Consider the following 24,840-nt stretch of genomic DNA (forward strand, 5'->3'; position numbering starts at 1 on the left):
TTAATATTGTTTCTTGTTTGTTAATGTTGTTTGTTTATCATCTTGATTGTTTATAGTCAATTGGTGACGGCGTGACGGAGGTGTTACAGCCATTATTGTGTTACGTTACATTATGTATTTTGTAACGTGAGTGTGTGACGAGGGTTTACTGTGGGGGTACCTCGGGTGTAAGGGGGGAAGGGAGGGGTGGTAAGCAAGGGGACAGGCTGACCATGACCCCTTCACCACTCCTCCTTCTCTCCTTCTATCACAATTCCCCTCCTCCTGTCTCCCTATTTATCCCCAGTTGTATAAAAAGTGTGGTCAGGGGGGAGGGAGGTGGGGGGTAGATGGGGAAGGCCGGGGGAGAGTAGTGCCAGGGGAGGGGGGGAGGGAGGGAGAAGAGCCTCATACCTATTAATCACTCACTAATGACTCGTCCACTACTTCGTCAGGTAGGTACTGTGTGTGGTCTCTCTTACTTAAACCAACACGACCGCACACACCCCATAACATACGTAAAGTATTGTTTCTGGTACAGTGATACAGTGTTAGAGTGGTACAAAGATATAATGGTTCAGTGGTACAGTAATATAACTCTGTGCCATATATTGTATTCAAGTTCAGATGAAACGGTACAGTTGTTTACCCTTTAATTAACACTAACGAACACAGGTGAATTAAAGTGTTATTTCGTGCTATGTTGACACTTTTTCCCTGTCTTGTTTACATGTAATGTTTATGTAATTACGGCTGTATTGTGTATTAAATGCAAGAGGAATGGTGGTGATGACTTATAGATTCTGGGTGACCAATCAGCGTACAGGTTTGTGTAGTGTGACCAATCAGCGCGTAGGTTTGAGGCTCGGGTAGTATAGCCAATCAGTGTACAGAGTATAAAGCCGTAGGTCAAGGTTATCGTATAGGAGATAACGGGTATATTTTCTTCTGCAGCACAATGTTATTATGATCCGGCAACGTGGCGTATACCTCTCCCTCTCACCTACTCCTTACACCCTGGTCTTAGGAGTTTGGTGCGTGGTGGAATGGTGGGAATAACGCTTTTACAACTTAATACTACTTTGGGCGTGAGGTTAGGTTAGGTTAGGTTGGTTTGGTTACAGCTACTTTACTTTAAACTAATTAATCAACAGCGCCACCACTATCACAGAAATCAGATAGAGTCTAGAATCATGCAGCAAGCCAACACCTCATCCTAGAATCGACTCCTGGAGGGGAATCTGAAAGTTATCTCAAGGGCACTACCAACAGGACTTAAGAACCTCCCTCCCACCAATCTCATCACGTATTAGACCTTATTTACCTGTCTGGGGTTAGGTTAGGGGGGGGGGGTTAATTTTCAGGTGATATAAGCTTGTAATGTATTCTGTGCTATTCGTTATTCCGCCTTCTCTTCCTTCTCTTCATCCTCCTCCTGCTTCTCTGACCCCTCCTACCCCTCAACCTTGGAATTCCTAAGTGGGGGGATGGAGGGTTGGGGGAAGTGGTAAGATGGTAAAGGGGGATAGATGTGAGGTAAGGAAGGTGTGGGGGGAGGAGATGGTGTGAGGGGGGAAAAGGTGGTATGAGAAAGGTGAGGTGGTGTGAGGGAGGGGAAGAATAAGGGAGATGGTGTGGGGGAGGTGATGTGAAGGGGGAGAGGAGGTGTGAGGGAAAGAAGAGGTGTGAGGTGTTTGTATTATACACTAATATGTGAGTAAATGAATGACTTTGACCACTAACAACCGAAGCGCGCGCACACACACACACACCGCCTGGGATATTGGAAGCATAATGTGTTGTCTAATGGTAGACCCTGCCGTCAAATGGCATCAAAAAAATTGTGACCGAGTCTCAGGCTTCTGAGTTGACTGACTTTCTGCCTCTTCTACACACAATTGCAGGGCCTCATTTGTTTCTCTTGCTATTGACAACACAACATATATATTGTACTGTATATCGTTTCTTACTTTTAATCTGTTTTATCTTTTTCATTTCTGTATTTATTTATGGGTAATTTTATTTTTCCCCATCCCCCAACTGTGTGGAGTGGTGACCTGTGCCCTGGTGGCCTAATCCCGCACAAAACACATACACACACAGATGGCGTAAATCAGGAAGCGCAGACAATAATAGGTTTGAGGAGAGGAGGGGGGGGGGTGAAAAGAGTGGCATCACCCATGTTAACTCAGAATCAAATTCTCGCCATGTTAGGTTACGAAGCCACTGTTTGACACCACACATGCAGCCTCCAGCACGTGACTGAAAATGCTCAAGTTTGTGGACTGTTACTTCATAGACCATGTTTGTGGCTGTTGTTGGTTTAGTGGCCGAAAATCGTGTTCCACTACTACTACTAGGCTACTACTACTAGTAATAATAATAATAAGAAGAAGAAGAATAATAGCTACAAGCTGAAAATATACAATGGACAAAAATTACACATTAGATATAATGACACTAGGGAGTGGGTTGTTTAACCGAAACTTGTGCACAATAATGTGACATGGAGTGGCCATACAAGTTATCTTTGAACCAGTGAAACTGTGGTGCTGTGGAGGATGACATGTGGTTGTAGCACTTCCCTCTCTGAGGTGGGGGATATAGTTGACAGGATGGACAATATCTTGTCTGGTAATGGGAACAAACCTATTATCTGCCTCAGTGCAGGAGGCAATGATATTGGCCGGTGTAGGAGTGAGGAGCTTCTTGATAAGTTCAAGTGAGCTATAGATCGTATTACGGTGAAGGGAGGGATCCCTATCATATGTGGTGTCCTGCCTAGAAGGAGAGATGGCAATGAATGGTTGTCAAGGGCAGCTGGTGTCAACGGCCGCCTTGGCAGATGTTGCAAGTCAATACCAGTCTCATGCATTGACACCTGGGACAACTTTTACGGCAGAAGGGACCTTTATGCTAGGGATGGGGTGCATCTGTCTCGGGATGGGATGACAACCCTGGCTGGCCTCCTGCAGTATCCCACTTTCTTATGTTCTTATAAGAACACGGGGGTCGAGGAGACTGCAGTGGGCGTGGGGATACGTAACGACAAAGCTAAATTAGTCAGAGTTAATCCCAAAACGCGACAGAGAGAGGACTCGGATCACAAGTGACATAACTATCTACTACACGAACAGTAAAAGTGTGAGAACTAAAATAGAAGAAATCAGAGCTCTGGTTTGTACTGAAGAAAAATTCGATATAATAGCACTCACCGAAACCTGGATTACCTTACACTAACGTGAGTTACCTGTCGAATACCAAATCAAAGGCTATAAATTACTTCATATTTATTAGGAAGATTAGGAAAAGAGGCGGGGTAGTAATCTATGTCAGGGATAATCTGAAATGTGAAACCAATAAGGGAATTAAAACTGAATTGAATACAGAAACAAATTAGATAAAATTAACCATTGGTAAGTAAAAATTAATATAGGAGTCATACATAGACCTAATTTTAAAAGGGTTGATGGGCGAGTTATTTGGGATGAAATACACAGGACATCCAGACACATACAGTTGTAGGCGACTTTAACTTTAGTCAAATAGAGTGGACCAACCTTACGGGTAACTCAGATTTAGTTCAGTCAAACAGAGAAAATCTCATTAGTAATATCGAGGCAGGGAACGAACTTTGACGAGTTGAAAGACAGCTGAGAGGAGTGTTACGTTTGGGGGGTGAAGTACATGACCCCACGAGAGGGTGTAAATAACGTGACCTCACATAATGTACCCACAGAGGGTGACCCACTTTATTATGTGATTTGACCACGATGACCTCACAAAACAGATCGCTGAAGGTGACACGATATATGAGGTGACAGAGTTATCATCTTTTAACGTCATATTGCATCTGGAGGCCGTAACTTAGCCCGATTCTCACTAGTTCACTTTGAAGGCCGTCTCCCTAGTCGGACCTGTAGCATTGTTACTAAATTTTGGGTCACACCTTAACGCTACAGGGGGGAGCAGGTTAGGTCAGGTAAGATTAAGTTAGGTCAGCGTTATGTTAGGTTACATTAAGTTATACTCGATTAGGTTAGTGTTAGGCTAAAATTATGTTAGGTTAAAGTTAGGGTGAAATAAGCTGGGGGAGAGAGGGAGGGAGGTAATTTTCAGGTGATCCAACAACCCAGTATTTACCACCCGTCCAGAGGTAAGTAAATGACACAGTCGCCTGTATAAAACCACCCGTTCAAGGTCATTACTGGTTGACACTACACCCTGAGGACAGTAGTACCTAGTGACAGTGTTGTTGGCATCAACCTTTAAATCTTGACCAGGCGAGACAGAGAACCACCTTTCTCTCGGTTGCTCAATGTGCGCGTCAGTCTCTCTCTCAACTCTAGTGGAGGTAGGTGTGTCCAGCCTTCCCATCCCTTTTAGGTGCGCTGCTTCACTCATTCTTTATACTATATCATTCTAGGACATTTTTTTTGTTTCACTCTGTCATTTACGTAACACTGGCCAGCGTCATCATCCAGTGAGAGTTTTGTGTGGGTGCGGCGATCTTATCATGACATCTTGTTTCTAATGGCATCCCTCTGTTTAAATTCCATTATTTTACACGAATTATGCAGTATTAACCACACGAATAACACTCCTATTTAAAACTAGGAGAGACAACAGTGAGAGATGAGGACTTCCGTGTTACTACACTGATTGGAATATAACAAACATCTGCTAAGATAAAATTCGTTTGCTGTTGGTGATTGTGTCGAGGCTGCTCTGATGCGGCCATTTATGTTGAGTCACTTATTTTAATATAGATACTTCAGTTACCAAAAAGGAGGATGTGTTACGTGAGGTAGTGGGTGGTGAGTGAGTGAGTGACGTGAGTGAATCGGTGAATTACTTTTTTTTTTAATTTCACCGCAAACAGCAGCTAGTTTATTGTGCATTTCATCCTGTGAGCGGTAGCATAGTAGAGGACAGTGAAGGTACTGTGGCTTTGAGTGTTGCAGAGTTATTTCCGGTACTAGACTTGGCTACTACAGAGGGTGGTTACAAGTGACGAAGTACGTGTGTGTGATAGGTGATGGTAGTACCTACATGTGACTGTATGTGTGACTGTACTGTACGTATACATAAGTGTGTGAACCTAAGTGTCTCAAATCTATCCAATCATACGTATGGGAGAATTGTGTGATTTTTAACATCTATTTACTCTGATTATTCTTTTACATTATGGAGTATTTTTCTTCGTGATGCTGTGATGTTGTTTTATAGATAGAGAAGTGTCCAGTAGAGAATTTCTTGATAACTTTATTTAAGATGGAACATTCACAAACGCGCGAAAGTAAAACTGGTTTAAAGCAAAAACTAACTGGGGGTTGTTGAGTTGCCAGCTGACACACACACACACACACACACACACACACTACTACTACTTTGCTGTAACTCGGAATCGAGTATGGCGATCATCCAGCTATGGTAAAATGATATGGGTTATTCGGGATGTCACCTGGGTTAGTGAGTTTTGAGGTGACTAAAGAGACCGATACGGGACCGGCAGGGACGTCCACATTCGTTGCACATGTGGAGGGCTCAATTGAAATTGAAATTTCTACCTACAGCGTATTTGTGTGGGTATGTATGTGCTTGTGTGTGTGTTTTTATGTATAATAATAATAATAATAATAATTGACGGTTTATTGAAAAAGTTCTGCAGCCCGAAGGCTGAAAATATACATTGGACATAAATGACTTATTACATACATTGGTGGTTTAACAAAAGCCTTCATTAGAGAAAGGTAAAGGAACATACAGTGAACATACAGATTATTGTAGGTGTTGAACAGCAAACACGTAGTGTAGTAACTCCCTCCCAGATGGTGTTAGGAGGGACCTGGCGTGGTGTAGTAATTCCCTCACAGATGGTGTTATGAGGGGCCTCACGTGGTGTAGTAATTCCCTCACAGATGGTGTTATGAGGGGACCTCACGTGGTGTAGTAATTCCCTCACAGATGGTGTTATGAGGGGCCTCACGTGGTGTAGTAATTCCCTCACAGATGGTGTTATGAGGGGACCTCACGTGGTGTAGTAATTCCCTCACAGATGGTGTTATGAGGGACCTCACGTGGTGTAGTAATTCCCTCACAGATGGTGTTATGAGGGACCTCACGTGGTGTAGTAATTCCCTCACAGATGGTGTTATGAGGGGCCTCACGTGGTGTAGTAATCCCTCACAGATGGTGTTATGAGGGACCTCACGTGGTGTAGTAATTCCCTCACAGATGGTGTGATGAGGGACTTGACGTGGTGTAGTAATTCCCTCACAGATGGTGTTATGAGGGGCCTGACGTGGTGTAGTAATTCCCTCACAGATGGTGTTATGAGGGGCCTGACGTGGTGTAGTAATTCCCCTCACAGATGGTGTTATGAGGGACATGTGGTGTAGTAATTCCCTCACAGATGGTGTTATGAGGGACATGTGGTGTAGTAATTCCCTCACAGATGGTGTTATATGAGTGAGGTGTGGTCTTAGGCCTTCCTATCGTAGACGGATTAACACATCGCTGGTTGTTGGGTCTCATGGGCCGTTATCACTGGGTACCTGGGACCTCACTGTGTGAAGGTTAACTTGGGTACGACTGTTACTGTTGAGTTGTTCTCACTGACTTAAGCACTGTTCACCACTGTTCACCTCTGTTTAACACTGGTTCCGTTCCTTTCCTAAATGAAATAGTAACTTCTGGAGAGAACTTGTTGATATTCCGGTGGGGAGGAGGGTTCAGGTGAGGGGGTTGGTATGGGCCAACTTAACAGTTGACCTGGCTGCTCTGAGAGGAGCTCCAGGTACGTCTTGACCCTTCGGTGGTCAAGGATGTAGTGTGTGTATGTGTCTGCATGTGTGTGTGTGTGTCTGGATATGTATGTGGCTGCATGTGTGTGTGTGTGTCTGGATATGTATGTAGCTGCATGTGTGTGTGTGTGGATATGTATGTGGCTGCATGTGTGTGTATGTGTCTGGATATGTATGTAGCTGCATGTGTGTGTGTGTGGATATGTATGTAGCTGCATGTGTGTGTGTGTGTGTGTCTGGATATGTATGTGGCTGCATGTGTGTGTGTGTGTGTGTGTGTGTCTGGATATGTATATGTCTTTGTGTCTTAACAGACAATACCTGTATTAAAAATAAAAATAAATTATTTCACCTACCAAGGAATTCAATGGAAATACATTTATCGGTCAGCTGCCTTCACTGGCCTCACATCTTCTACAGCGGTGCATTCATTCTGTTCGGTTCTCTTTAGCTTATTTTCGGGGTTCGGTTCTTTGTTTACAGGTACAATTCTGTGTGTTAGATTTTCTGTGTACAGTTCTGTTTGTTAGGATCTGTATACAGTTATGTGTGATAGATTCTGTGTACAGTTCCTTGTATTAGGTTATGTGTGTTCGTAACTTACCTGCACGGAGGAGTTTGGCATATTAGTGTTAGGGAGTGTACAGTAGGTGTTGCTCGTTATCACACAGGTTCCAGGTGAGTGTGAATATAACAATACACCTCATATGGGCCTCTTCCTGTCATCTAGAGAGGGCGTCATCTTCTATTGTCAATTCATGAATGTTTATGTACTGTAACTGTATTTGTGCAGGTAGAGGTACAGATTACAAGTACAGGTGTAAATACAATTAAAGGTACAATTACAGTTGGAAAGAATGTACACTCTTAAACAATGTGCCAAGAAGCTAACGTTTCCATGAATAGAAATGAGAAAGTGTGGACACGCGTATAAGCACCTCAATACGATAGGTCGGTAACAGCGATAGGAATCCATTGTAGACACAGTGCCAGATCCCACCACATAGTTTAACTCCCCCATACAACGTTGCTTTTAATTATACAGTACTTTCATCGTGGTGTAGGAAAGTAAGGTAGTGGCAATGTGAATCCTATTAATTGTTTGTGAGGTGTTTATCCTTATGGGGAACAATGTTAGTGTAACAGGAAGGTTTAATATCTGCCCAGGGGAAGACCTCTGGTTGTGTTAAGTTAGGCAGTGTAACATTTGTGGTGTTAGGCTGCCCTGGTTAACAAACACTTTCTCCCATCCTAGGCGAGTATTGAAAAACTGTATCTTGCGCTTGTGAGACCGCACCTGGATTACACAGTTCGGTTCTGGTCACCGTATTACAGAATGAATATAGAATCATTGGAAAGAATTCAGAGGAGAATGACAAGACTAATCCCGGGCATTAGGAACCTTGAGTATAGAGACAGGTTAAAGCATCTTAATTTGCACTCCCTCGAGAGACGTAGAGCGAGGGGCGACCTGATAGAGGTGTATAAGTGGAAGTCAGGGCTAAACAAAGGGGACATAACAAAGGTACTCAAACTATCCAACCAGGAGCGAACTCGTAACAAGGGTTTTAAATTAGACAAATTTAGATTCAGGCGTGAAATAGGTAAACACTGGTTTGGAAACGGAGTAGTGGATGATTGGAACAAGTTACCAAATATCATCATTAACTCGAATACGCTGAATAGCTTCAAACATAGGTTGGATGCTTATATGAGCAATCGGGGTTGGGTGTAAACGGGACTGCCCAGTATGGGCCAATAGGCCCTCTGCAGTTTCCTCCATTCTTATGTTCTTATGAAAAAAAAGACACGGGATTGGCTAGCATTCTTTTGTGATCCTTGGATATAACGACTAATTATTTACCATTGTCTGTGTACCTGTCTACATATATTGTTTGTGTACCTGCACTGTGTACAGAGCCATTCCTAGGGTGTGCGGGGCCCAGGGCAATTCATCCACTGCGGGGCCCCTTTGCAGGTAAAAGTATTCTGAAAAGTGTCGATTTTCACCATTTTTGGGAAACATAATTTTCACTAGATACCTTAACAGGTCGCTTTTCTACCAAAATATCAATTATCGTAGTGCCCAGTAAATGTGGCCAGTTGGCTGGATCACACAGATCTTCATCAGCATGCCCGTTAGCATAGGTAGAACTGACCATTTTAAAAGCCTTCGTATTTTTTTCAGTACTCTCCTCTTCCCCAGCTTGAATATGACCCACACTATCACCATCAGTCGCGCAGGTTCTTTTTTGCACTAGTTTCTGGTGTTTCTCCTCTGTTCCTTTTCTCTGCACCAGAGATGTATTTTCTGTATCTGTCTCTATCCCTGCTGGCCATGGTATACTAGAAAACGAGGGCTGTGTACGATAGTAAAATAATGTGTATCAACAATTTCACAAAACAAATCACGGACAGCTGGAGATTCAAAGTTACGTCAACACTGACAGGTGACCGCTGTAAATAGACAAGAAATTAACATTGCAATAAATATATTTGCCAACTAGTCATAATCCTGACAGCTCTGTCCTCTTGTTTAACCTTAATACTGTACAACCCATGTTGTACTGCTTCCACATTATATTTATGTTTTTAAATTCCACTGTAATTTATGTATATACTTATGATGTAAATAAATAAATAAATAAATATGGAAGTGATAACCGTGGTAACATTATGAGATGTTTTTATTACCACCATGATATTGTACTATTCCAGATGTTACTAAATGTTACATAATACTTCCTTGAGATAAATGTATAGTATATATCAGGTGCCTACAGGAGAGCTCAGGTTCTCAACTGGCTCTGCCATGTTAATATTGTTATAATTATCCACTCTGTATCTGTGTTTTTCTGGCTAAATAAACTGTTTCAATTCAATTCAACGTCCTCACTCCTCTTCGACAGAGAGCACAGTAAAGAATGAAATTGTTCTCAGTCTGGATGGTAAGGTGAGGTCAGCTTAACGAGGTCACTTAATTCTGGTGTTGGGTGGGGTAAGAGCCGCGGGGCCCGGGGCGGTCGCACCGGCTGCCATACCCTAGGGACGGCTCTGACTGTGTATATTGTTTGTATACCTGTAATGTTTTTGTATTCGTGGTGTTTGCGAGTCTCGCTGTGGACTAGCGATTCAGAAATACTATTATATAATTTTTGTTGCTATAAGAAACTTTCCCATTAGACGGATTTTGCTGTGGTTAGAAATGAGTCCTCCTGAAATGCGAACAAAACTAAACTCATAGGAAGAGCCAGTGAGCCACCCACTAGTGCGACGTGCTTGTCCAGTCGTCTTCAGGGTGTTTGGACACAGTATCCACCATTGTTCGCGTTGTTTTAAGGTCAACCTGTGTGTCTTGTATACGACTTAACTGTGTCCTCTGGCGATGCCTTCTGTACTTGATATATGTAAATACCTATATTATTATAAACTCACAGCCACGTATACTGCACCAATATGTGTACCTGGAAACTCTCTAAAAACATTCGGTATTACTTGAACTTACGGCTGACCTACATACACCCGCCGTTCATGAAATCAGCGGTCACTCTTACAAACTGGTCCTGGGTATTAGAGGTAGCATTTGAGGTCGTAATGCAGTTCGACCTGTACAATACCGTCAAGTGAGATTCATAACTTCTCTGGGTCATTTTTTTTTTCCTGTCTTGGCTGGGGAGTTTGTTTCTAGTTTGGGGTATTGTCTGCTCTCTCTCTCTCTCTCTCTCTCTCTCTCTCTCTCTCTCTCTCTCTCTCTCTCTCTCTCTCTTTCTTTGTGTGTTTATGTAATGAACGGAAACATAATGCTAGCAGGGGATTTCCGCCGAGCTTTTGGTTTGGTGTAGACAATGCTCGTCCTGTTGGTAATATGGCTGTTTCATGCAACTTAACAATGGCTCTACCTAACCTTACCTCACCTTACCATCTTAACCTAACTTGCTATCTTAACTTAACCTAACCAAACTAACGTAACCTAACCTAAGGAGGAGAGAACAAAATAATGTGTCTAGCGAGTGTTACAATATCTGTCTGTGTAAGGTTTTTTAGTGAATTAGTGTGTGTGTGTGTGTGTGTCGGCGTGAAAGTTGTCCCAGCCAGACGTATACTTGTTTCCTGTCTTAACCTTTTCTTAGAAGTACAAAAAAGGTAAAATAAATATAAAAATAAATAACCCAGCGACCCCTGCGTAGTACAAGTACCTGTTGGGTTATTTCCTTTTGTTGTAGAAGTTTGCTGATTTGTTGTGTTGGCTGTAGAAGTTTGTTAATGATATATAGAATATTAGAATTGGTTGAAGTTTGTTGATAGAGCTGTACAAGGATTAGTTGGATTAACTCTTGTGTTGTAGAAGCTGTTGAAAAAAAATGAAGTATTGCCCTGATTATTATTATTATTATTATTATTATTATTATTATTATTATTATTATTATTATTAGACAGAATAAACCCCCACATCACAGCTGAATTTTCCCCCATTGTTTGTTCAGTTAAGTGCTCAGGTAGGTGTTGAGATATGCAGGTAAGGGTGGTTCAGGTAAGTTGGTGAGTGGTATAGAGAGAACCAGGTCAAGGTAAATATCAACACACACACACATGACCTTGGACCGGATGTCTTTCACAGGTCACGATTTCCCTACAAGCTTGGTGACCGTGGTAGTGGTACGCAGGTCTTCTTAACTCACCAGTCGAGGTTAGACGAGGGTTGGTGTAGGTGTTCTTATATATAATTAGTTAAGATATGATGACCAGACGAGACAAAAACAACTGGATAATTGTGAAAGTGTTAGAGAGTGGAGAGGAGGAGGAATTAGAATGACGAATAAGTTTCATTTTTGAATATCGACGACCTGATTGATGTCTCTCTCTCTCTCTCTCTCTCTCTCTCTCTCTCTCTCTCTCTCTCTCTCTCTCTCTCTCTCTCCGTTCCTCCCTCCTTCTCTCTCTCCCTCAGCAGTGACCTACAGTGCATGCTATTAATATAGGTTTTTTGTGGTGTTTTTTTTGCGCCGTAAACCTGTATTATAAACTTACTTATATTTTTCTTGTTTCTTATATTTGTTCTTATTTTTCTTGTGTTTATCTTCATTATCCATATTTTTCTTGTTTATCATCATTGTTTATCATCATTATCCCTATTTTTCTTATTTTATGTCATGTAATTATAATACAGTAGTGGAAAAATATTAGGAAAGAGGCAGCGCTTTTATATTCTGAGTAACACCGTACTGTTTCGTTTTCACATATATTTTCTATTTGATTCTTCTCGCCATTTTTGTGTTTACTACCAGTTGTTGTTGTTGATGATATTCTAGCGATGTGCTTCAACTGCCAGGGAACTACCACAAAACGAAGCCATTCTTACTGATGTGCTTCCAATAACTTTTTCTTGATTGACTTCTGCCTGCAGTTTGGGTCCAAGCATAACACTCTTTCTCTACCACTAGTGGTGTCCCACAGGGTTCTGTTCTTTCACCTACGCTCTTGCTTCTTTTTACCAATGATTTACTTCACACTACAACTAATTCTCTTCATTCTTAAGCCGATGATTCTACTCTTCACTCTTCTTCACATTTTTCCATTCCTCCTAATTCTCAAACGAGATATTTCTAGAGCTGGTATCATTTCATCTATCAATGCGGATCTTGGTTAAATAAAATAGTAATAAAACTCAGTATCTACCAATTACCCTTTCCAAATTAGATGCTCTCCCACCAATCACATTTCAGGACGCAATAATTCTGCCAAGTTCTAAAATAGATATGCTAGGCCTCACCATTTCTTCTAATGTGTCATGGAAAATCACACATCGATAACTTAGCTAAAGCTGCCTCCCGAAAGCTGGGAATGCTGTACAGATGCCGTAGCTACTTCACTCCTGAGCAGTTGTTTCAAGTTTATAAGGGATTCATTCGTCCTAACTTGGAGTACTGCTCTCATATCTGGGGTGGCTCTTCTCCTGTCCAACTGTTAGATAGGGTGGGATCAATGGCATTTCGTCTTATTAACTCTCCTACTTTAGTTGATAATCTTTCTTCCCTTTCTCTTCGCCGCAATGTTGCTTCACTCCCTCTCTTTTACAGGTACTTTAACGGCAATATTCATTTTCAATATAAAAAAACCTTCTAAATCAGACTTTAAAATAATGTAGAGTATCTCAGAGTAATCAGAGACGTGACCGATCGCCCAAGCGGCTAACAAGCCGATCATTGGCAAAGAGGATAAAAGTAAAAAGTTGTTTGTGTTATGCTACAGCAGGGTCGTTCCAAAACTATACCAAATCACGAACGTGCTGAGGACTGTGGACCGATGTTTCAGCGTAGTAGGACGAGCATTGCCGGTAAATATCTCGTTCACGTTATATCATTCTGTAAATTATCATGTGGGGGGGACTTTAACATACACCAAAGTATGCCTTAAGACGTTTAATTCAGCAAACATTCGCAGCAGCTCAGTAGTGTCAAAGTTCCACAGTAAAATTATATGATCACAGTGTAAAGAGAATTACATTTTATTACGAACAGGTAAATATAATTCACGCCTGGATCATATATTGGGGTTCCCTGTAACACCATGGTTTGAGTCTTCAGAAAAATATCAATACTTTCCTGAGAACAGTTAACCAGCGTGAAATCTGAGATGGGGTTAGCCAAGTTACATATACATTATACAGTGTATCGTGTTACCAGCACCGATACTACCTCACTTATTCTACTGATAAATAGATAGATAGATAGATAGATAGATATTCAGTAAAATCGTCATAAATATTTAATGTATATAAACATTGCAGGTTTACAGTTCAGCATATACATTGTATTTACAATGTAGGTATACAGCTCAGCAAACGCAGGTACAGTATACAGTACATAAACCGTCCAGTATACGATATACTGTAATGTATACGTCGACAGTGTAGGTATACAAATACTATACAGATACAATGCAGGTATACACTGTATCTAGATAGTATAAGTATAAAATAATAGTAAATAGTAAGCCATCAGATACTTATTTATAGCTGGATCCTTTATTTTGAACAATCAAGTATCGTTATCAGTTTATCAAGACCTCTCCCACGTCTATTATCAAGTTTATTAACACCCTGACCAACACTTCCTGGCAAACACTCCTCTTGTTTGCCACCAGCCGGGAATCTGTTTACATTGTGCGTCAGTGAGAAGTACCAATATTTACACGGCCTTCACCTTAAGTCTTTACAAAATTGATACTAATGGTTTCTAAAGATTATTTCCCAAGTAGTGTATTCTTTAAATTATTCAGACTGTGGGCATTGTTTTTTGTATCTATGATTTTACGATGATGTGAATAATGGAAAACAACGCCCACCAAGGACTGTGTGTGTGCTCGTGGGCGTGTGTGTGTGCTCGTGGGCGTGTGTGTATTAGTGGGCGTATGTGTGTGTGTATGTGTGATCTGTCTTAGAGGGCTTGCGCATGAGTGTGTGTGACCTCAAAACCTCGCCTTCGGGAGAGGTGTGGGCTAGGTGAGCCACCTGTGGAACACGACAAGGTGTAACCCAGGCCTCTCTCTCTCTCTCTCTCTCTCTCTCTCTCTCTCTCTCTCTCGTAAACAAACTACGTGCACATACCCTACACGTGAAAAAAAACGGCTATTTTCACACACACACGCACACACACAATAATTGTCTGACCGCAACATGCACGTCACCAAATTCCTGCGGCGTGGTTGTGGGAGTGACGTGGTTATGAAGGAGTAGTGTTGGACGCTTTGGTGAGTGTGATGTGTCGTGTTGCTGAGTTCTACTTTGGTTGTTTCTTGTTTACATGATTCAATGAGGGAATGTTTACGTTATCTATTGTTTTGGTATAGAGAGAGCGAGAGAGAGAGAGAGAGAGAGAGAGAGAGAGAGAGAGAGAGAAAAAAAAAACCAAACCAGTCTCTCTTCACAATCTCCTTACCTTCCACAGCAGCAGCAGAGAAAGAGAGAGGTGACCCAAGATGACCTCGTCGAATACACTACCATACCCACGAGGAGCCTTTTTCATCCTGGTGGGGTACCTGCTGGAGCGCTTCGTCTACTATGGCCTCTTCGGTGGCGCCGTCTTCTACATGCAGAGGATGTTGGGCTTCACATCCTCCACCGCCAAGACTGTCAAGTCCGTGATGGAAGGATTGATATATCTGGCTCCTATTGTTGGCGCCATCCTAGCTGATACGTATCTCGGCAAGGTGAGTTTGTTTTGTGTTGTTTTTTGTCTTCGCCGTGAGAGCCACCGTATTTGGGGAAGTGTACCCGATGTGCTCCAGGTTTGAGGGAACGTTAGGGTAGGGTCAGGGAGCACGCGGTAGTCGTAGGTAAGTTAGGTATAGTGTACAGTAAGTTTAAGTAGTACGGGAAATTAAGATGATTATTATGATGATGATGATGAAGAAAAAGAACAGAAAAGAAGAAAAAAGAAACCCAATAACAAGAACAACAAATTAACAAAAACAATAAACAGGAAAAAACGACGAATGAAAGAAGAGGAGAAAGCAATTAGCGTGATACAGGTGAGGTCGTCAGGTGTTTGTGTGAGTGGTCAGTAGTGGTCAGCCTCCACATTTGGGTCGTGAAAGAAGATCGAATTTGTAAATGGATAAAGAACTCAAAATTACCTTCAAGAATTAAATAAATGAATATTGATATTACAAGATTAAAAATCGAAGAACTATAAGAAAAAGAAGAAATGGAAGTAGAAGCAAAGAGTAATGTACGAGTAAACCAAGAAATGTATAAAATCTGGAAAGGAAAGACAAAAGAAAACAACCAAGCGTATTTTTTACAGTCGATTGAAAGTAAGAAATATATTCTAATGGAAATATAGGAAGATAGAAGATATAGTTAATTTCATACGTGCTTGTGCAATATAGTGAAAGATATGAAAAAAATGAACTACATACAGTACACCACCCACACGACGAAAAACCATGTAAATATCACCAGTAATATAGTTAGGTACCTCTTCACAGCTGGGAGAACTAAGGGATAATTAGTAGCAACCACTTAATGATAGGAGATAACATTGTAGTCACTCTTTTGACACTGTTACCTAGGGTGTGTTTTTCACCCTCTCTCACCACACTCACTTCACACTCTCTCTTACTACAGCCCCGCACAGTGTTTTAAGGTCTTACTTAACACACTCTCACTCTTTCCCTACAGGTTCGCTTGGTGTTCTTTATGTGCTGCGGGTATACTGTAGGTACGATGATCTACGCGTTGTCCTCCGTCACGCCTATAATGTTATCGGTCAGCGCGGCCAAGTTTACGGGGATCTTCGGTCTCCTGGTGCTGGGAATCTGTGCAGGTCTCATGAAGGCCGTGTACTCTTCCCTCGGCGCAGATCAGTTTAAGGTCCCCGAGCAGCGTGAACAGCAGAAGAGGTGAGAGGCCGGGACAGTGGTTAAAATTCAGGGACAGCAAACGAGGTTGAAGGAATAGTAATTGGAATATACAGAGTGAGGGAGAGGGTCGTGGATAATAGGAGAGGGGGGGGGGGAGAGAACACGACTAGTACATTACAAGGACTTCTCAATCACAGGTTCTTCTACGCCTTCTACTGGATGATCAACGCCGGAGCTTTCATGGGTCAGTTCATGACGGCTCAGCTGCGTGACACTGTCCAGTGCTTCAATAACGACTGCTACTTCCTGCCCTACATCATCCTGGTGGTGCTCATGGCCATCTCCACTGCCGTCTTCGTTGTTGGTCAGTTGTAATGTTCCAACCTGTCATTCATTAATGAAAACAATGAGATATCCCCTCCCAAACTTTACATTTCTTATTGTAATTTATCTCAGTGCTGCATGACGTAACTTAGACTAGCAGGACACCATAGGACTTGTTAAAATAAGAAAGTGGAATTTTTTCCATGAAACGGCTGAGGGAGGTTACTATAGCATCGTGTTGACGCTCCTTGCTATGTCTCTTATTATTGTCGAACCTTCATCGATAAAGCTTCTCACAGGCTGTGTTATCTGCTCACTGTACAGGTCGGTCACGCTACACGGAGGCGCCCCCAGACACTATGCTCATCCGGGCTGTGCGCTGCGTTGGTCACGCTATCCGTAAATCCTGGGACAAGGACCGTAAGCCTGTGGAACACTGGCTGGACCGCTCACAGGGCAAGTACGAAGATCAGCTACTGCAGGACGTGAAGGTGACGCTGCGTGTGCTGCTGCTGTTCTGCACTTACCCGCTGTTCTGGGCGCTCTTCTACCAGACCTCTACCGGCATGATCTTCCAAGCTAAGCGTCTGGACGGACTGTTGGGTAGTTACCGCATCCCGCCAGAGATGTCTTCCGCCGTCAACCCACTCCTCATCCTCACACTCATTCCTCTCTTCGACTTGGTGATCTATCCACTGTGTGACCGTTTAGGTGTGCTCACCAAGACAACTTCCCGGATGATTGTGGGTATGTGCTTCTCCATCACCGCCTTCATCGTGTACGCGATGGTGAACATGAGCGTTGAACAGACCCTCATCTTGCCACAGCAGGCTCGCATCCACGTGTACAACACACTACCCTGCCAGGTGACGGTGGAGGTGCCTCTGGCCGCTTCGGGTCAGCTGAGCTTGGAGAGCGGCGGTCAGGTGGCTCTTCCCACCTTCGACGTCAAGGTTGGTGAGCAGGTGGCGATGCAGGTGGAGGCCTCCTGCCCCGCTCCGGACATGACCCAGGTGAAGGTAGATACACAGGGGGCCCATGAGACCACAGTGGTTATCACCTCCACGGGCGCTTTCATCCTGCCGCCAACACTAGAGTATATCAAGGATGAGGACGCCGAGACTAAGGTGAGCTATACGGGCCTGCAACTTCTTCCCCAGGAGACACTCACACACACACAATCATGACAATGGATCCAGGATTAGTCAGTTTTCAGTATTTTTAATGGTTGTGGTTTTTGAGGTTTTAATTCTCTTTAGTGCGTCATCGTTGTTAAAGATGAACATAAATGTCTTGTTTGAGTTTAGTATGAGACAACACTAGCCTAAAATTTCGTTAATGTTAAGTGACAACATAAATAACGTGAATTAGTCCATCAGGTGAAAAAGAAGGACCTGGGCTGTAAGTTGTTGGAGACAATGTTTGTACTGTATGTTGTTTATGTACAAGTGTTGATGATGGTTGTGTTGGTCCTCCCCCACAGTTACGAGTCTTGGCGCCAGAGAACAACCTGCCCAACGTCACTCTCAAGTACGACATGCTATCCGAGCACTTCAGACTCGTCGACGGCAAGACTGAGTTCAAGCGGTTGAGTCCCCAGGAGTACAAGGTGATGATTGGGGAAGATAATGTTGGGGATGCTCCGGTGTACCAGGACGGTGTGTACGACGTCGTCATCACTGACACTAAGGTCTACCTCTTCCCCATGACGGCCCCAGCCAACGTGCACATGATGTGGCTCCTCCCTCAGTACATCCTCATCACCATCGGGGAGGTGTTGTTCTCGGTGTCCGGCATGGACTTCGCCTACTCCCAGGCCCCGATGGCAATGAAGTCCATCCTGCAGGCGGCCAACCTCTTCACTGTCACAGTAGGATTGTGGCTTTTCGCTGGCCTGACGAGTGTGAGCGCCGCCACGGGGGCTTTCCAGCACCGCGCTTCTCACGAGGCCTTCCTGTACGCAGGGCTCATGGCTGTCAACACCATCGTGTTTGTCATGCTGGTCAAGAGATTCTACAATTTACCTAAGGTCGACGACAAGGAGAGGGAGGCGATAAGTGAAACACCAGAGCGAGAACAGCCGCCACAACCCGCCTCCCACGACAATCCAGCTTTCGTCGACGACCACTCAGTGTAGGTAGATCACAAGTAGAGGCAGGAGCGAGGCGATCTTTGGTGAGTCTATGGTCAATGTCGACTTTGTGAAAGATGTACATTACTTGTGGTTCTCTGGTAGAGGACTCTTCAAGGGTGCTGCTACTTCCATACTTTGTCCCTGCAATTTGTATGAAGTATCTGCTCCTGAATGTCGAGTTTTTAGAACAAAATTCCAAAATTCGATATTCCCGAGTGGATGCTTGTTCCAGGTTGCTATTTATTTTAAATTTTGTATCTGTAAAATGTTCTCATCGAATGTCGATGGTTTGGAACATTCATGAAAATCTTCAACATTTGAAGATATTCAGTTTATACATCTCCATTCAAGGTTGTCAAAAGCTGATTGTATGGCAGATTTTTACAGTTGTTGTTGTTGTTGATGTATGAGTGAGATAGAAAAATAAACGTGTAAAGTTGTGTGGCTGGCAACAAGAGAGTTCTTTATGCACCGGAGTGAATCGATATAGAAGTGCATTAGATCAGTGTTGTGGTCAGCATTATTTTAATAGTAACAGTCAGCGGGCCAAGTGACGAACGAAAGTTACAGTTCACTAATAACCGCAGAACAGGTGTTGTAATATACTGAGTAACGTAATATAGGTCGACACACAAATACAGTACAGTATTTATTTAAACAATACAGTATGCTATATGTTGACATTAGTTATTCACGACAATGTTAAATCAGTTATACAATATGCTTGTATAATGTAAATATGACTATTTTCCTTCAGAATGACACTGCTACTTAGAGCAGAGAAAATTTATGATTCCATTTATTTTAATCACTAAAAGTGTGTTTGGTTAATAATTAATGGTAATATTTTGACTGACTGGATCAGTAATAATGAAATTCCTATTAAAATAATTACAATTATTATTATTTTACGGGTCTCGTCAAACGTCTGGCTGATCATAAATAAACAATCATTACTGTTTAATAGTTTTGTGTATTGTTTTATTCGTAAGATGAGGAAGAAGGAACTGTGTTGAGGAAACATTATACAGTACAGTATTTTAATAAAGTTGTGAGGCCATTAATCGGTCTTTATAGTACCATCAAAACCGTTTTATCGGAAATTGTCTTGTAAATAGATAAAAAATTACCATTGCAATAAACATTGTTGCCAACTGGACATATCCTGACAGCTCTGTCCTCTTGTTCAACCTTAATACTGTACTATGTTGCACTGCTCCCCCATTATACTTAAGTTTTTCAATTCCAATGTAATTTATGTATATACTTAAAATATAAAAAGAAAAAAATGAATAAATAAAAAATAAATATTGAAGTGATAACCGTGGAAACATTATGAGATGTTCTTATTACCACCATGCTATTGTACTATTCCAGATGATACTAAATGTTACATAATACTTCCTTGAGATAAATGTATAGTATATATCAGGTGCCTACAGGAGAGCTCAGGTTCTCAACTGGCTCAGCCATGTTAATATTGTTATAATTATCCACTCTGTATCTGTGTTTTTCTGGCTAAATAAACTGTTTCAATTGAATCAAATCTAGTGAAATCCCCCCACCCATAGGAGGAGCCCTGATAATAATATAGTGACTGTTGAAACCTAACCGTTTTTTATGTCCTATTATCGTACTCATATAAGAGTATGGATACGACCATAATTATTATTCTGTTTTGAGAATTTCTGGCTATTTCGGCAGTTCATTTACATAGTTACTACCAGAATAATTCCTACATCCATATTCAGTTAGTAAAATGAAAGGTGACATATACACTAACTAAAGACGACACAGGAGAGAAGTTTATACAAGGTGTTAAGAGTTGATCACCAGGAAGGTAGATGGAGGCACCTGGTGTGGAGGATGCTGCCCATGTTGCTCTTCCTGCTGTAGCTGCTGTTAAACCTCGCCTGTCTCTTCAGAATCTCGGGACATAAACAAGCGGGAGGCTCTTGTACTTTTTTTTCACCAGCAGGCTACATTTTTTTATTTTTTTGTTAAGGCCAGAGACCAATATGACGGCCAGTGTGGACCTCAGTTCCTACAGGGACCAGCACTTTAAGGTGAGAGACCAAATATGACATTCTTTGACTCCTATATGGTGCACAGTTCATATGTTCATTATATCTCTAACCTTTAGGATTTCACGTTATAGAAGAAACATTGTAGTCGCTAAAATTAATACCAAATACTGTATGTTGGAAGAGGAAAACAAATGTGTTATGTTCTAGCAGTTAGTGCTGTGGTGCCATGAGTTAGATGTACTATATGCACAGCTGCTGTATGGTGCTGTAGCCTTCATTATTCACTTCCAAGGTGGTTAAAGGTTTGGTAGATGCTAAACATGGAACACATTAAAAAGGGAGGTTGAGCAAAAAAAATGATGTACGATACTGTTGTGTTTTTGTTGCAAATTTAAATTTTTTGAGTTATTTTGACTACAATTTCACATTAAAAAGTATGGTACTTAATATATGAGAACATTGGGTGATTATTGACGACTGACCAACGGCCGATTTTTCATAGAAACGATTATAAAACGCCACAATTTCACTGTTTTATAGCGAACACTGTCATAGTTTGTGCAAATGTGTTAAAAAGTGGTTACAGTATTTCTAAAGTAAACTTAACCTAACCTTAGTTGATATGAAAAACGAGCAGTGGAAGCACTGTTAAAAGACCTCACCAACCTAACCAAACAAACCTACGGTACCTAACCTTACTTAACTTCCTAGACCCGCCTGTATATTAAACGGAAAGATATGGTGTAATTTTACGAAGCATTTGCTCAAGAAATGATTATCATAGCAGAACTCACTGATGAAAAGGAAGTGGGAAAATAAACAGCAAAACAAATAACTCATCCGCGGGTCAGTCGTCAATATTAACCGAACACTGTTACCACCTGAAGTTGCTCAATTTTGTTAATGCTTTTCACAGATGTTCTTATCATTATAGTAAGTATTTTAAAATTGGGATCATTTACTAGAACCTAATAGAACCTGACCTAACCAATCAAAGAAATGTACCTAACCTTACCTAACTTCCTCAGACCATCTGCCATATTAAACAAAAAGTAATTATTTTTGTATCTGGTACTCATGGAAGTAACTTTCTTCAAGCGTCATGGTGTAATTTATTTTTTTAGATGTAAGAGTACGCTCGGACTGAGTGGGTCGGTTGTAAACAAACTGGTAAATAATTAATTTCTTTGTGTACAAAACACGTAGAGACATTATTTTAGTGTCAAATGATCAGTTTTTCACCGTTTTTTACTCTGCAATTTCCCTCATCCTTCATTACAGGTGATTTATTATGGATATTTGATCTTAGGTAGAGAAAAACTAATTTAAAAAAAAATAATACTTGAAGTTAAAATAAAAAATTGTTGCCTCTTTTAAAATACTGTACCTACTGTAATGGTAAGACCATCTGTGGAAAAATTAACAAAATCGAATAACCCCTTCTAGTGGTAGTGGTGTTCTCATAAATTATTGAAAGTACAATGGTAACGATTCATTGGTAATACACCAGCATTTCTTGAAATGTTATTTGCTTGGTACTAAATAAGAAAATGAAAACGACAATGCACAGAATCTAACCAAACCAAAACTAATTCCCTACAGGAAAAGTGAACCAATTCCACAGACTCCTTCTGGTGATAAACGTCTGCTCCACTATTACTGATTCACTAGTGATCATAATGAGAAATAATAACTAAAACAGCGTTTTGTTATGTTTTTCATGTAGATTTAAAAGACTGTGACCTTATTTTGTCGCTAATGTATATTTTTGGAGATGACTAAATATACAGTACAGTACCAATGAAAAAGGATTCTTACAAAGTGGACAGATCTCTGAAGACGAGGGAATATGTGGGGTTAAAGCACTCAAGGAGTACTCCTCAAACTTATATGTGAAGATCCCATGCCCAAGGTTTCTTCTTTAAAGTTTTTTTTCCTGAAGTGGCTCATAGTAACATGAGTTGTAGACCATTTGTGTGTTCATGTACAGTGCAGTACTGTAGGGCACATACAGTAGTGAAGCCCTTGTTAGTGACATAGTTTGATGATAGTATCGACCACCAGGCAAGATGCACATTTGTATTTTATCTTCAAATTTTCATTGAGTGGCTTACTGTACTTGGCTTATCACCAGATGATAACTGTAAACATCTAACATATGAGTATTGAAATTCCACACAGGTAATATCCATTGGAGACAGAGATCATGAGCACATGTGGCTTAAGATAATTATCTTTATATCACCATATTATTTAATTTCATGCAGTAAGTCCTATCTGACACTGTTTTGGCAAATATGAATATTTATATGTACTGTACTTTAAAAGCTTATTTCTGTATATCACAGGGCTCACGCACAGATCAGGAGCGTCTGTTACGGGGTACAAGTACACTGTATGTGGGCAACCTGTCCTTCTACACCACTGAAGAACAACTCTATGAACTGTTTGGACGTGCAGGAGATGTAAAGCGCATTGTCATGGGCCTTGACAAGTTTAGGAAGACTCCATGTGGCTTCTGCTTTGTGGAATATTTTTCCAGGTTTGTGATTGTATTTTGTACAGGTATACCGTAATGCTATCATACAGACTCGGGTGTTAAAAATCTAGGTTCGCATGAAGATTATCCCCACAGATTATTTCATCTGATTAATCAACCTAATGCTACCTGGGTGGGGGGAGGGTTAGTTTAAGTTAGATAAGAGTTGAATAGGTCAGGTTAGGTAGGTTTAGTTAGGTTAGGGTACTATTTGGGGGAACTAATCTTATGCCATTCTTATGTGTTAAGTAACTACAGAATTCGTGGAAAAGGAATTTTAATGTGCTTTTGTGCTGTACGAATAAAGAAAATACATTGTACAGTACTCTTCTTAAATTTCAGTATATAAAAATTTAGTAATATGTTTTGGAAGCCTGAGATATGTTAGATAGTTATGAAGCTCACTGAGAATATTCCAAGGGTTGATAAGAACCTCATGTTCCAGAGAGACTTGAGCAGTTCAATTCAGATTAATGTATTGATTAATGGTAGTATGGTAGTAATAATTCAGGTAAATTAAGGTACCAAGAACAATACAATTCAAAAATAAATATCTTGACTCCTTGTGTACGGTTGTTGCCTCTGAGCTGAATAAAAGCGTCTGGTGTTAGCCAAATAAGATATTAAAAGTGGCGTCCTCGTAGCGGAGGGATTAATTCTTGATGATTATTTCTCGTGGAGAAACAGCTTAACCTTGATGGGGTTAAAGTTCAACTGGTGGGGTTGTTAATATTTGTTAGTTAAACTGGATTCTAACATTTGACTTGTACTCTTGATGTATTCGTATTTTGTTGCTGTATTAAGTGTTGTATACTGTATTGTATATATACAGAGATGACTCAGAGATGTGTATGCGGTACATCAATGGCACGCGGCTAGATGACCGCATCGTACGAACGGACTGGGACGCTGGCTTTATAGAGGGGCGACAGTATGGCCGAGGCAAGAGTGGCGGTCAGGTATGTTTCACTGGTTGTCTCTAAATGTTTTAAGTTTATGACTGTTCACCCTAAATCTTTCTTTCTCCTAACCTTAGCTTATTCTATACCGGATCACTTCTCTGCATTGCCCCTGGAAACAATAGTGATATCATTCAGAAATACTGTAGTTGGTAGTGGGAAGATCAGTATCCATCATTTTATACTTTTTGTCCTTCAATCTTGACATGCAGGTTCGTGATGAGTATCGAACAGACTATGACAGTGGACGAGGAGGCTATGGAAAAATCGTTCAGCAGAAGATCCTCCCAAAACTGCCTTGAGCTGAGGGTTTTCTACATTGTGTGACACTGGAGAAATTATCTCCAAAACTCAGTGACTAATGAAACTGCACATGTGCAAGGAGTTGTGTGTTTCTTCTGTTGCTTCAGCTGATGATGACGGTACCCACTTAATATATACTGGTACTGAATATATTGTTTCTTTGTATATTAAATATTAATGATTTTAAGTTTCATATATAAAGGGTACAGAAACATTCATAGGAAGTCAGTTTACAGGTGTTATTAGTGTTCAGTTAACATAGAAGTTCAGTTTCTTAGACAACAGATTGTGTTTCTTTGGTAACTGGTAGATGACATAAGTGCATTCCCCTTTAGATTAATGTGATCTTATTCATAATCATTCATTCATTTACATTATTACAATAAATACTTTAGCTTATAAAGAA

The 24,840-nt window shown here is 41.1% G+C and overlaps 2 protein-coding genes across 4 annotated transcripts in view; both read left to right on the top strand.

The window, feature by feature from the left end:
- Positions 1-4,261: 4,261 nt before the first annotated feature.
- On the top strand, positions 4,262-19,757 carry LOC121875138 (solute carrier family 15 member 2-like). 3 transcript variants are annotated; one of them, XM_042379525.1, is made up of 6 exons: positions 4,262-4,333; positions 14,732-14,993; positions 15,967-16,187; positions 16,346-16,512; positions 16,797-17,599; positions 17,956-19,757. In XM_042379525.1, exons 2-6 carry the CDS (start codon positions 14,763-14,765, stop codon positions 18,607-18,609), a joined length of 2,076 nt encoding a protein of 691 aa, XP_042235459.1. In that variant the 5' UTR covers positions 4,262-4,333; positions 14,732-14,762; the 3' UTR covers positions 18,610-19,757. The 3 variants fall into 3 exon arrangements, with proteins under 3 accessions (XP_042235459.1, XP_042235458.1, XP_042235460.1); XM_042379524.1 differs by having other exon boundaries at positions 4,306-4,365; XM_042379526.1 differs by lacking the exon at positions 4,262-4,333 and adding an exon at positions 5,493-5,568.
- A 694-nt stretch (positions 19,758-20,451) lies between these two features.
- Positions 20,452-24,840, top strand: part of LOC121875139 (nuclear cap-binding protein subunit 2-like) — a 4,745-nt gene continuing 356 nt past the window's right edge. The window contains exons 1-4 of the mRNA XM_042379527.1: positions 20,452-20,672; positions 22,982-23,175; positions 24,005-24,131; positions 24,344-24,840. The exon at positions 24,344-24,840 is cut by the window's right edge and continues 356 nt beyond it. Of these exons, the coding sequence (XP_042235461.1) occupies positions 20,625-20,672; positions 22,982-23,175; positions 24,005-24,131; positions 24,344-24,433 (459 nt within the window). The 5' untranslated portion in view covers positions 20,452-20,624 and the 3' untranslated portion in view covers positions 24,434-24,840. The remainder of the gene's footprint in view (positions 20,673-22,981; positions 23,176-24,004; positions 24,132-24,343) is intronic.

The sequence above is a fragment of the Homarus americanus genome, unplaced genomic scaffold, assembly GCF_018991925.1.
Source record: "Homarus americanus isolate GMGI-L3 unplaced genomic scaffold, GMGI_Hamer_2.0 scaffold36970, whole genome shotgun sequence".
NCBI lineage: Eukaryota > Metazoa > Arthropoda > Malacostraca > Decapoda > Nephropidae > Homarus > Homarus americanus.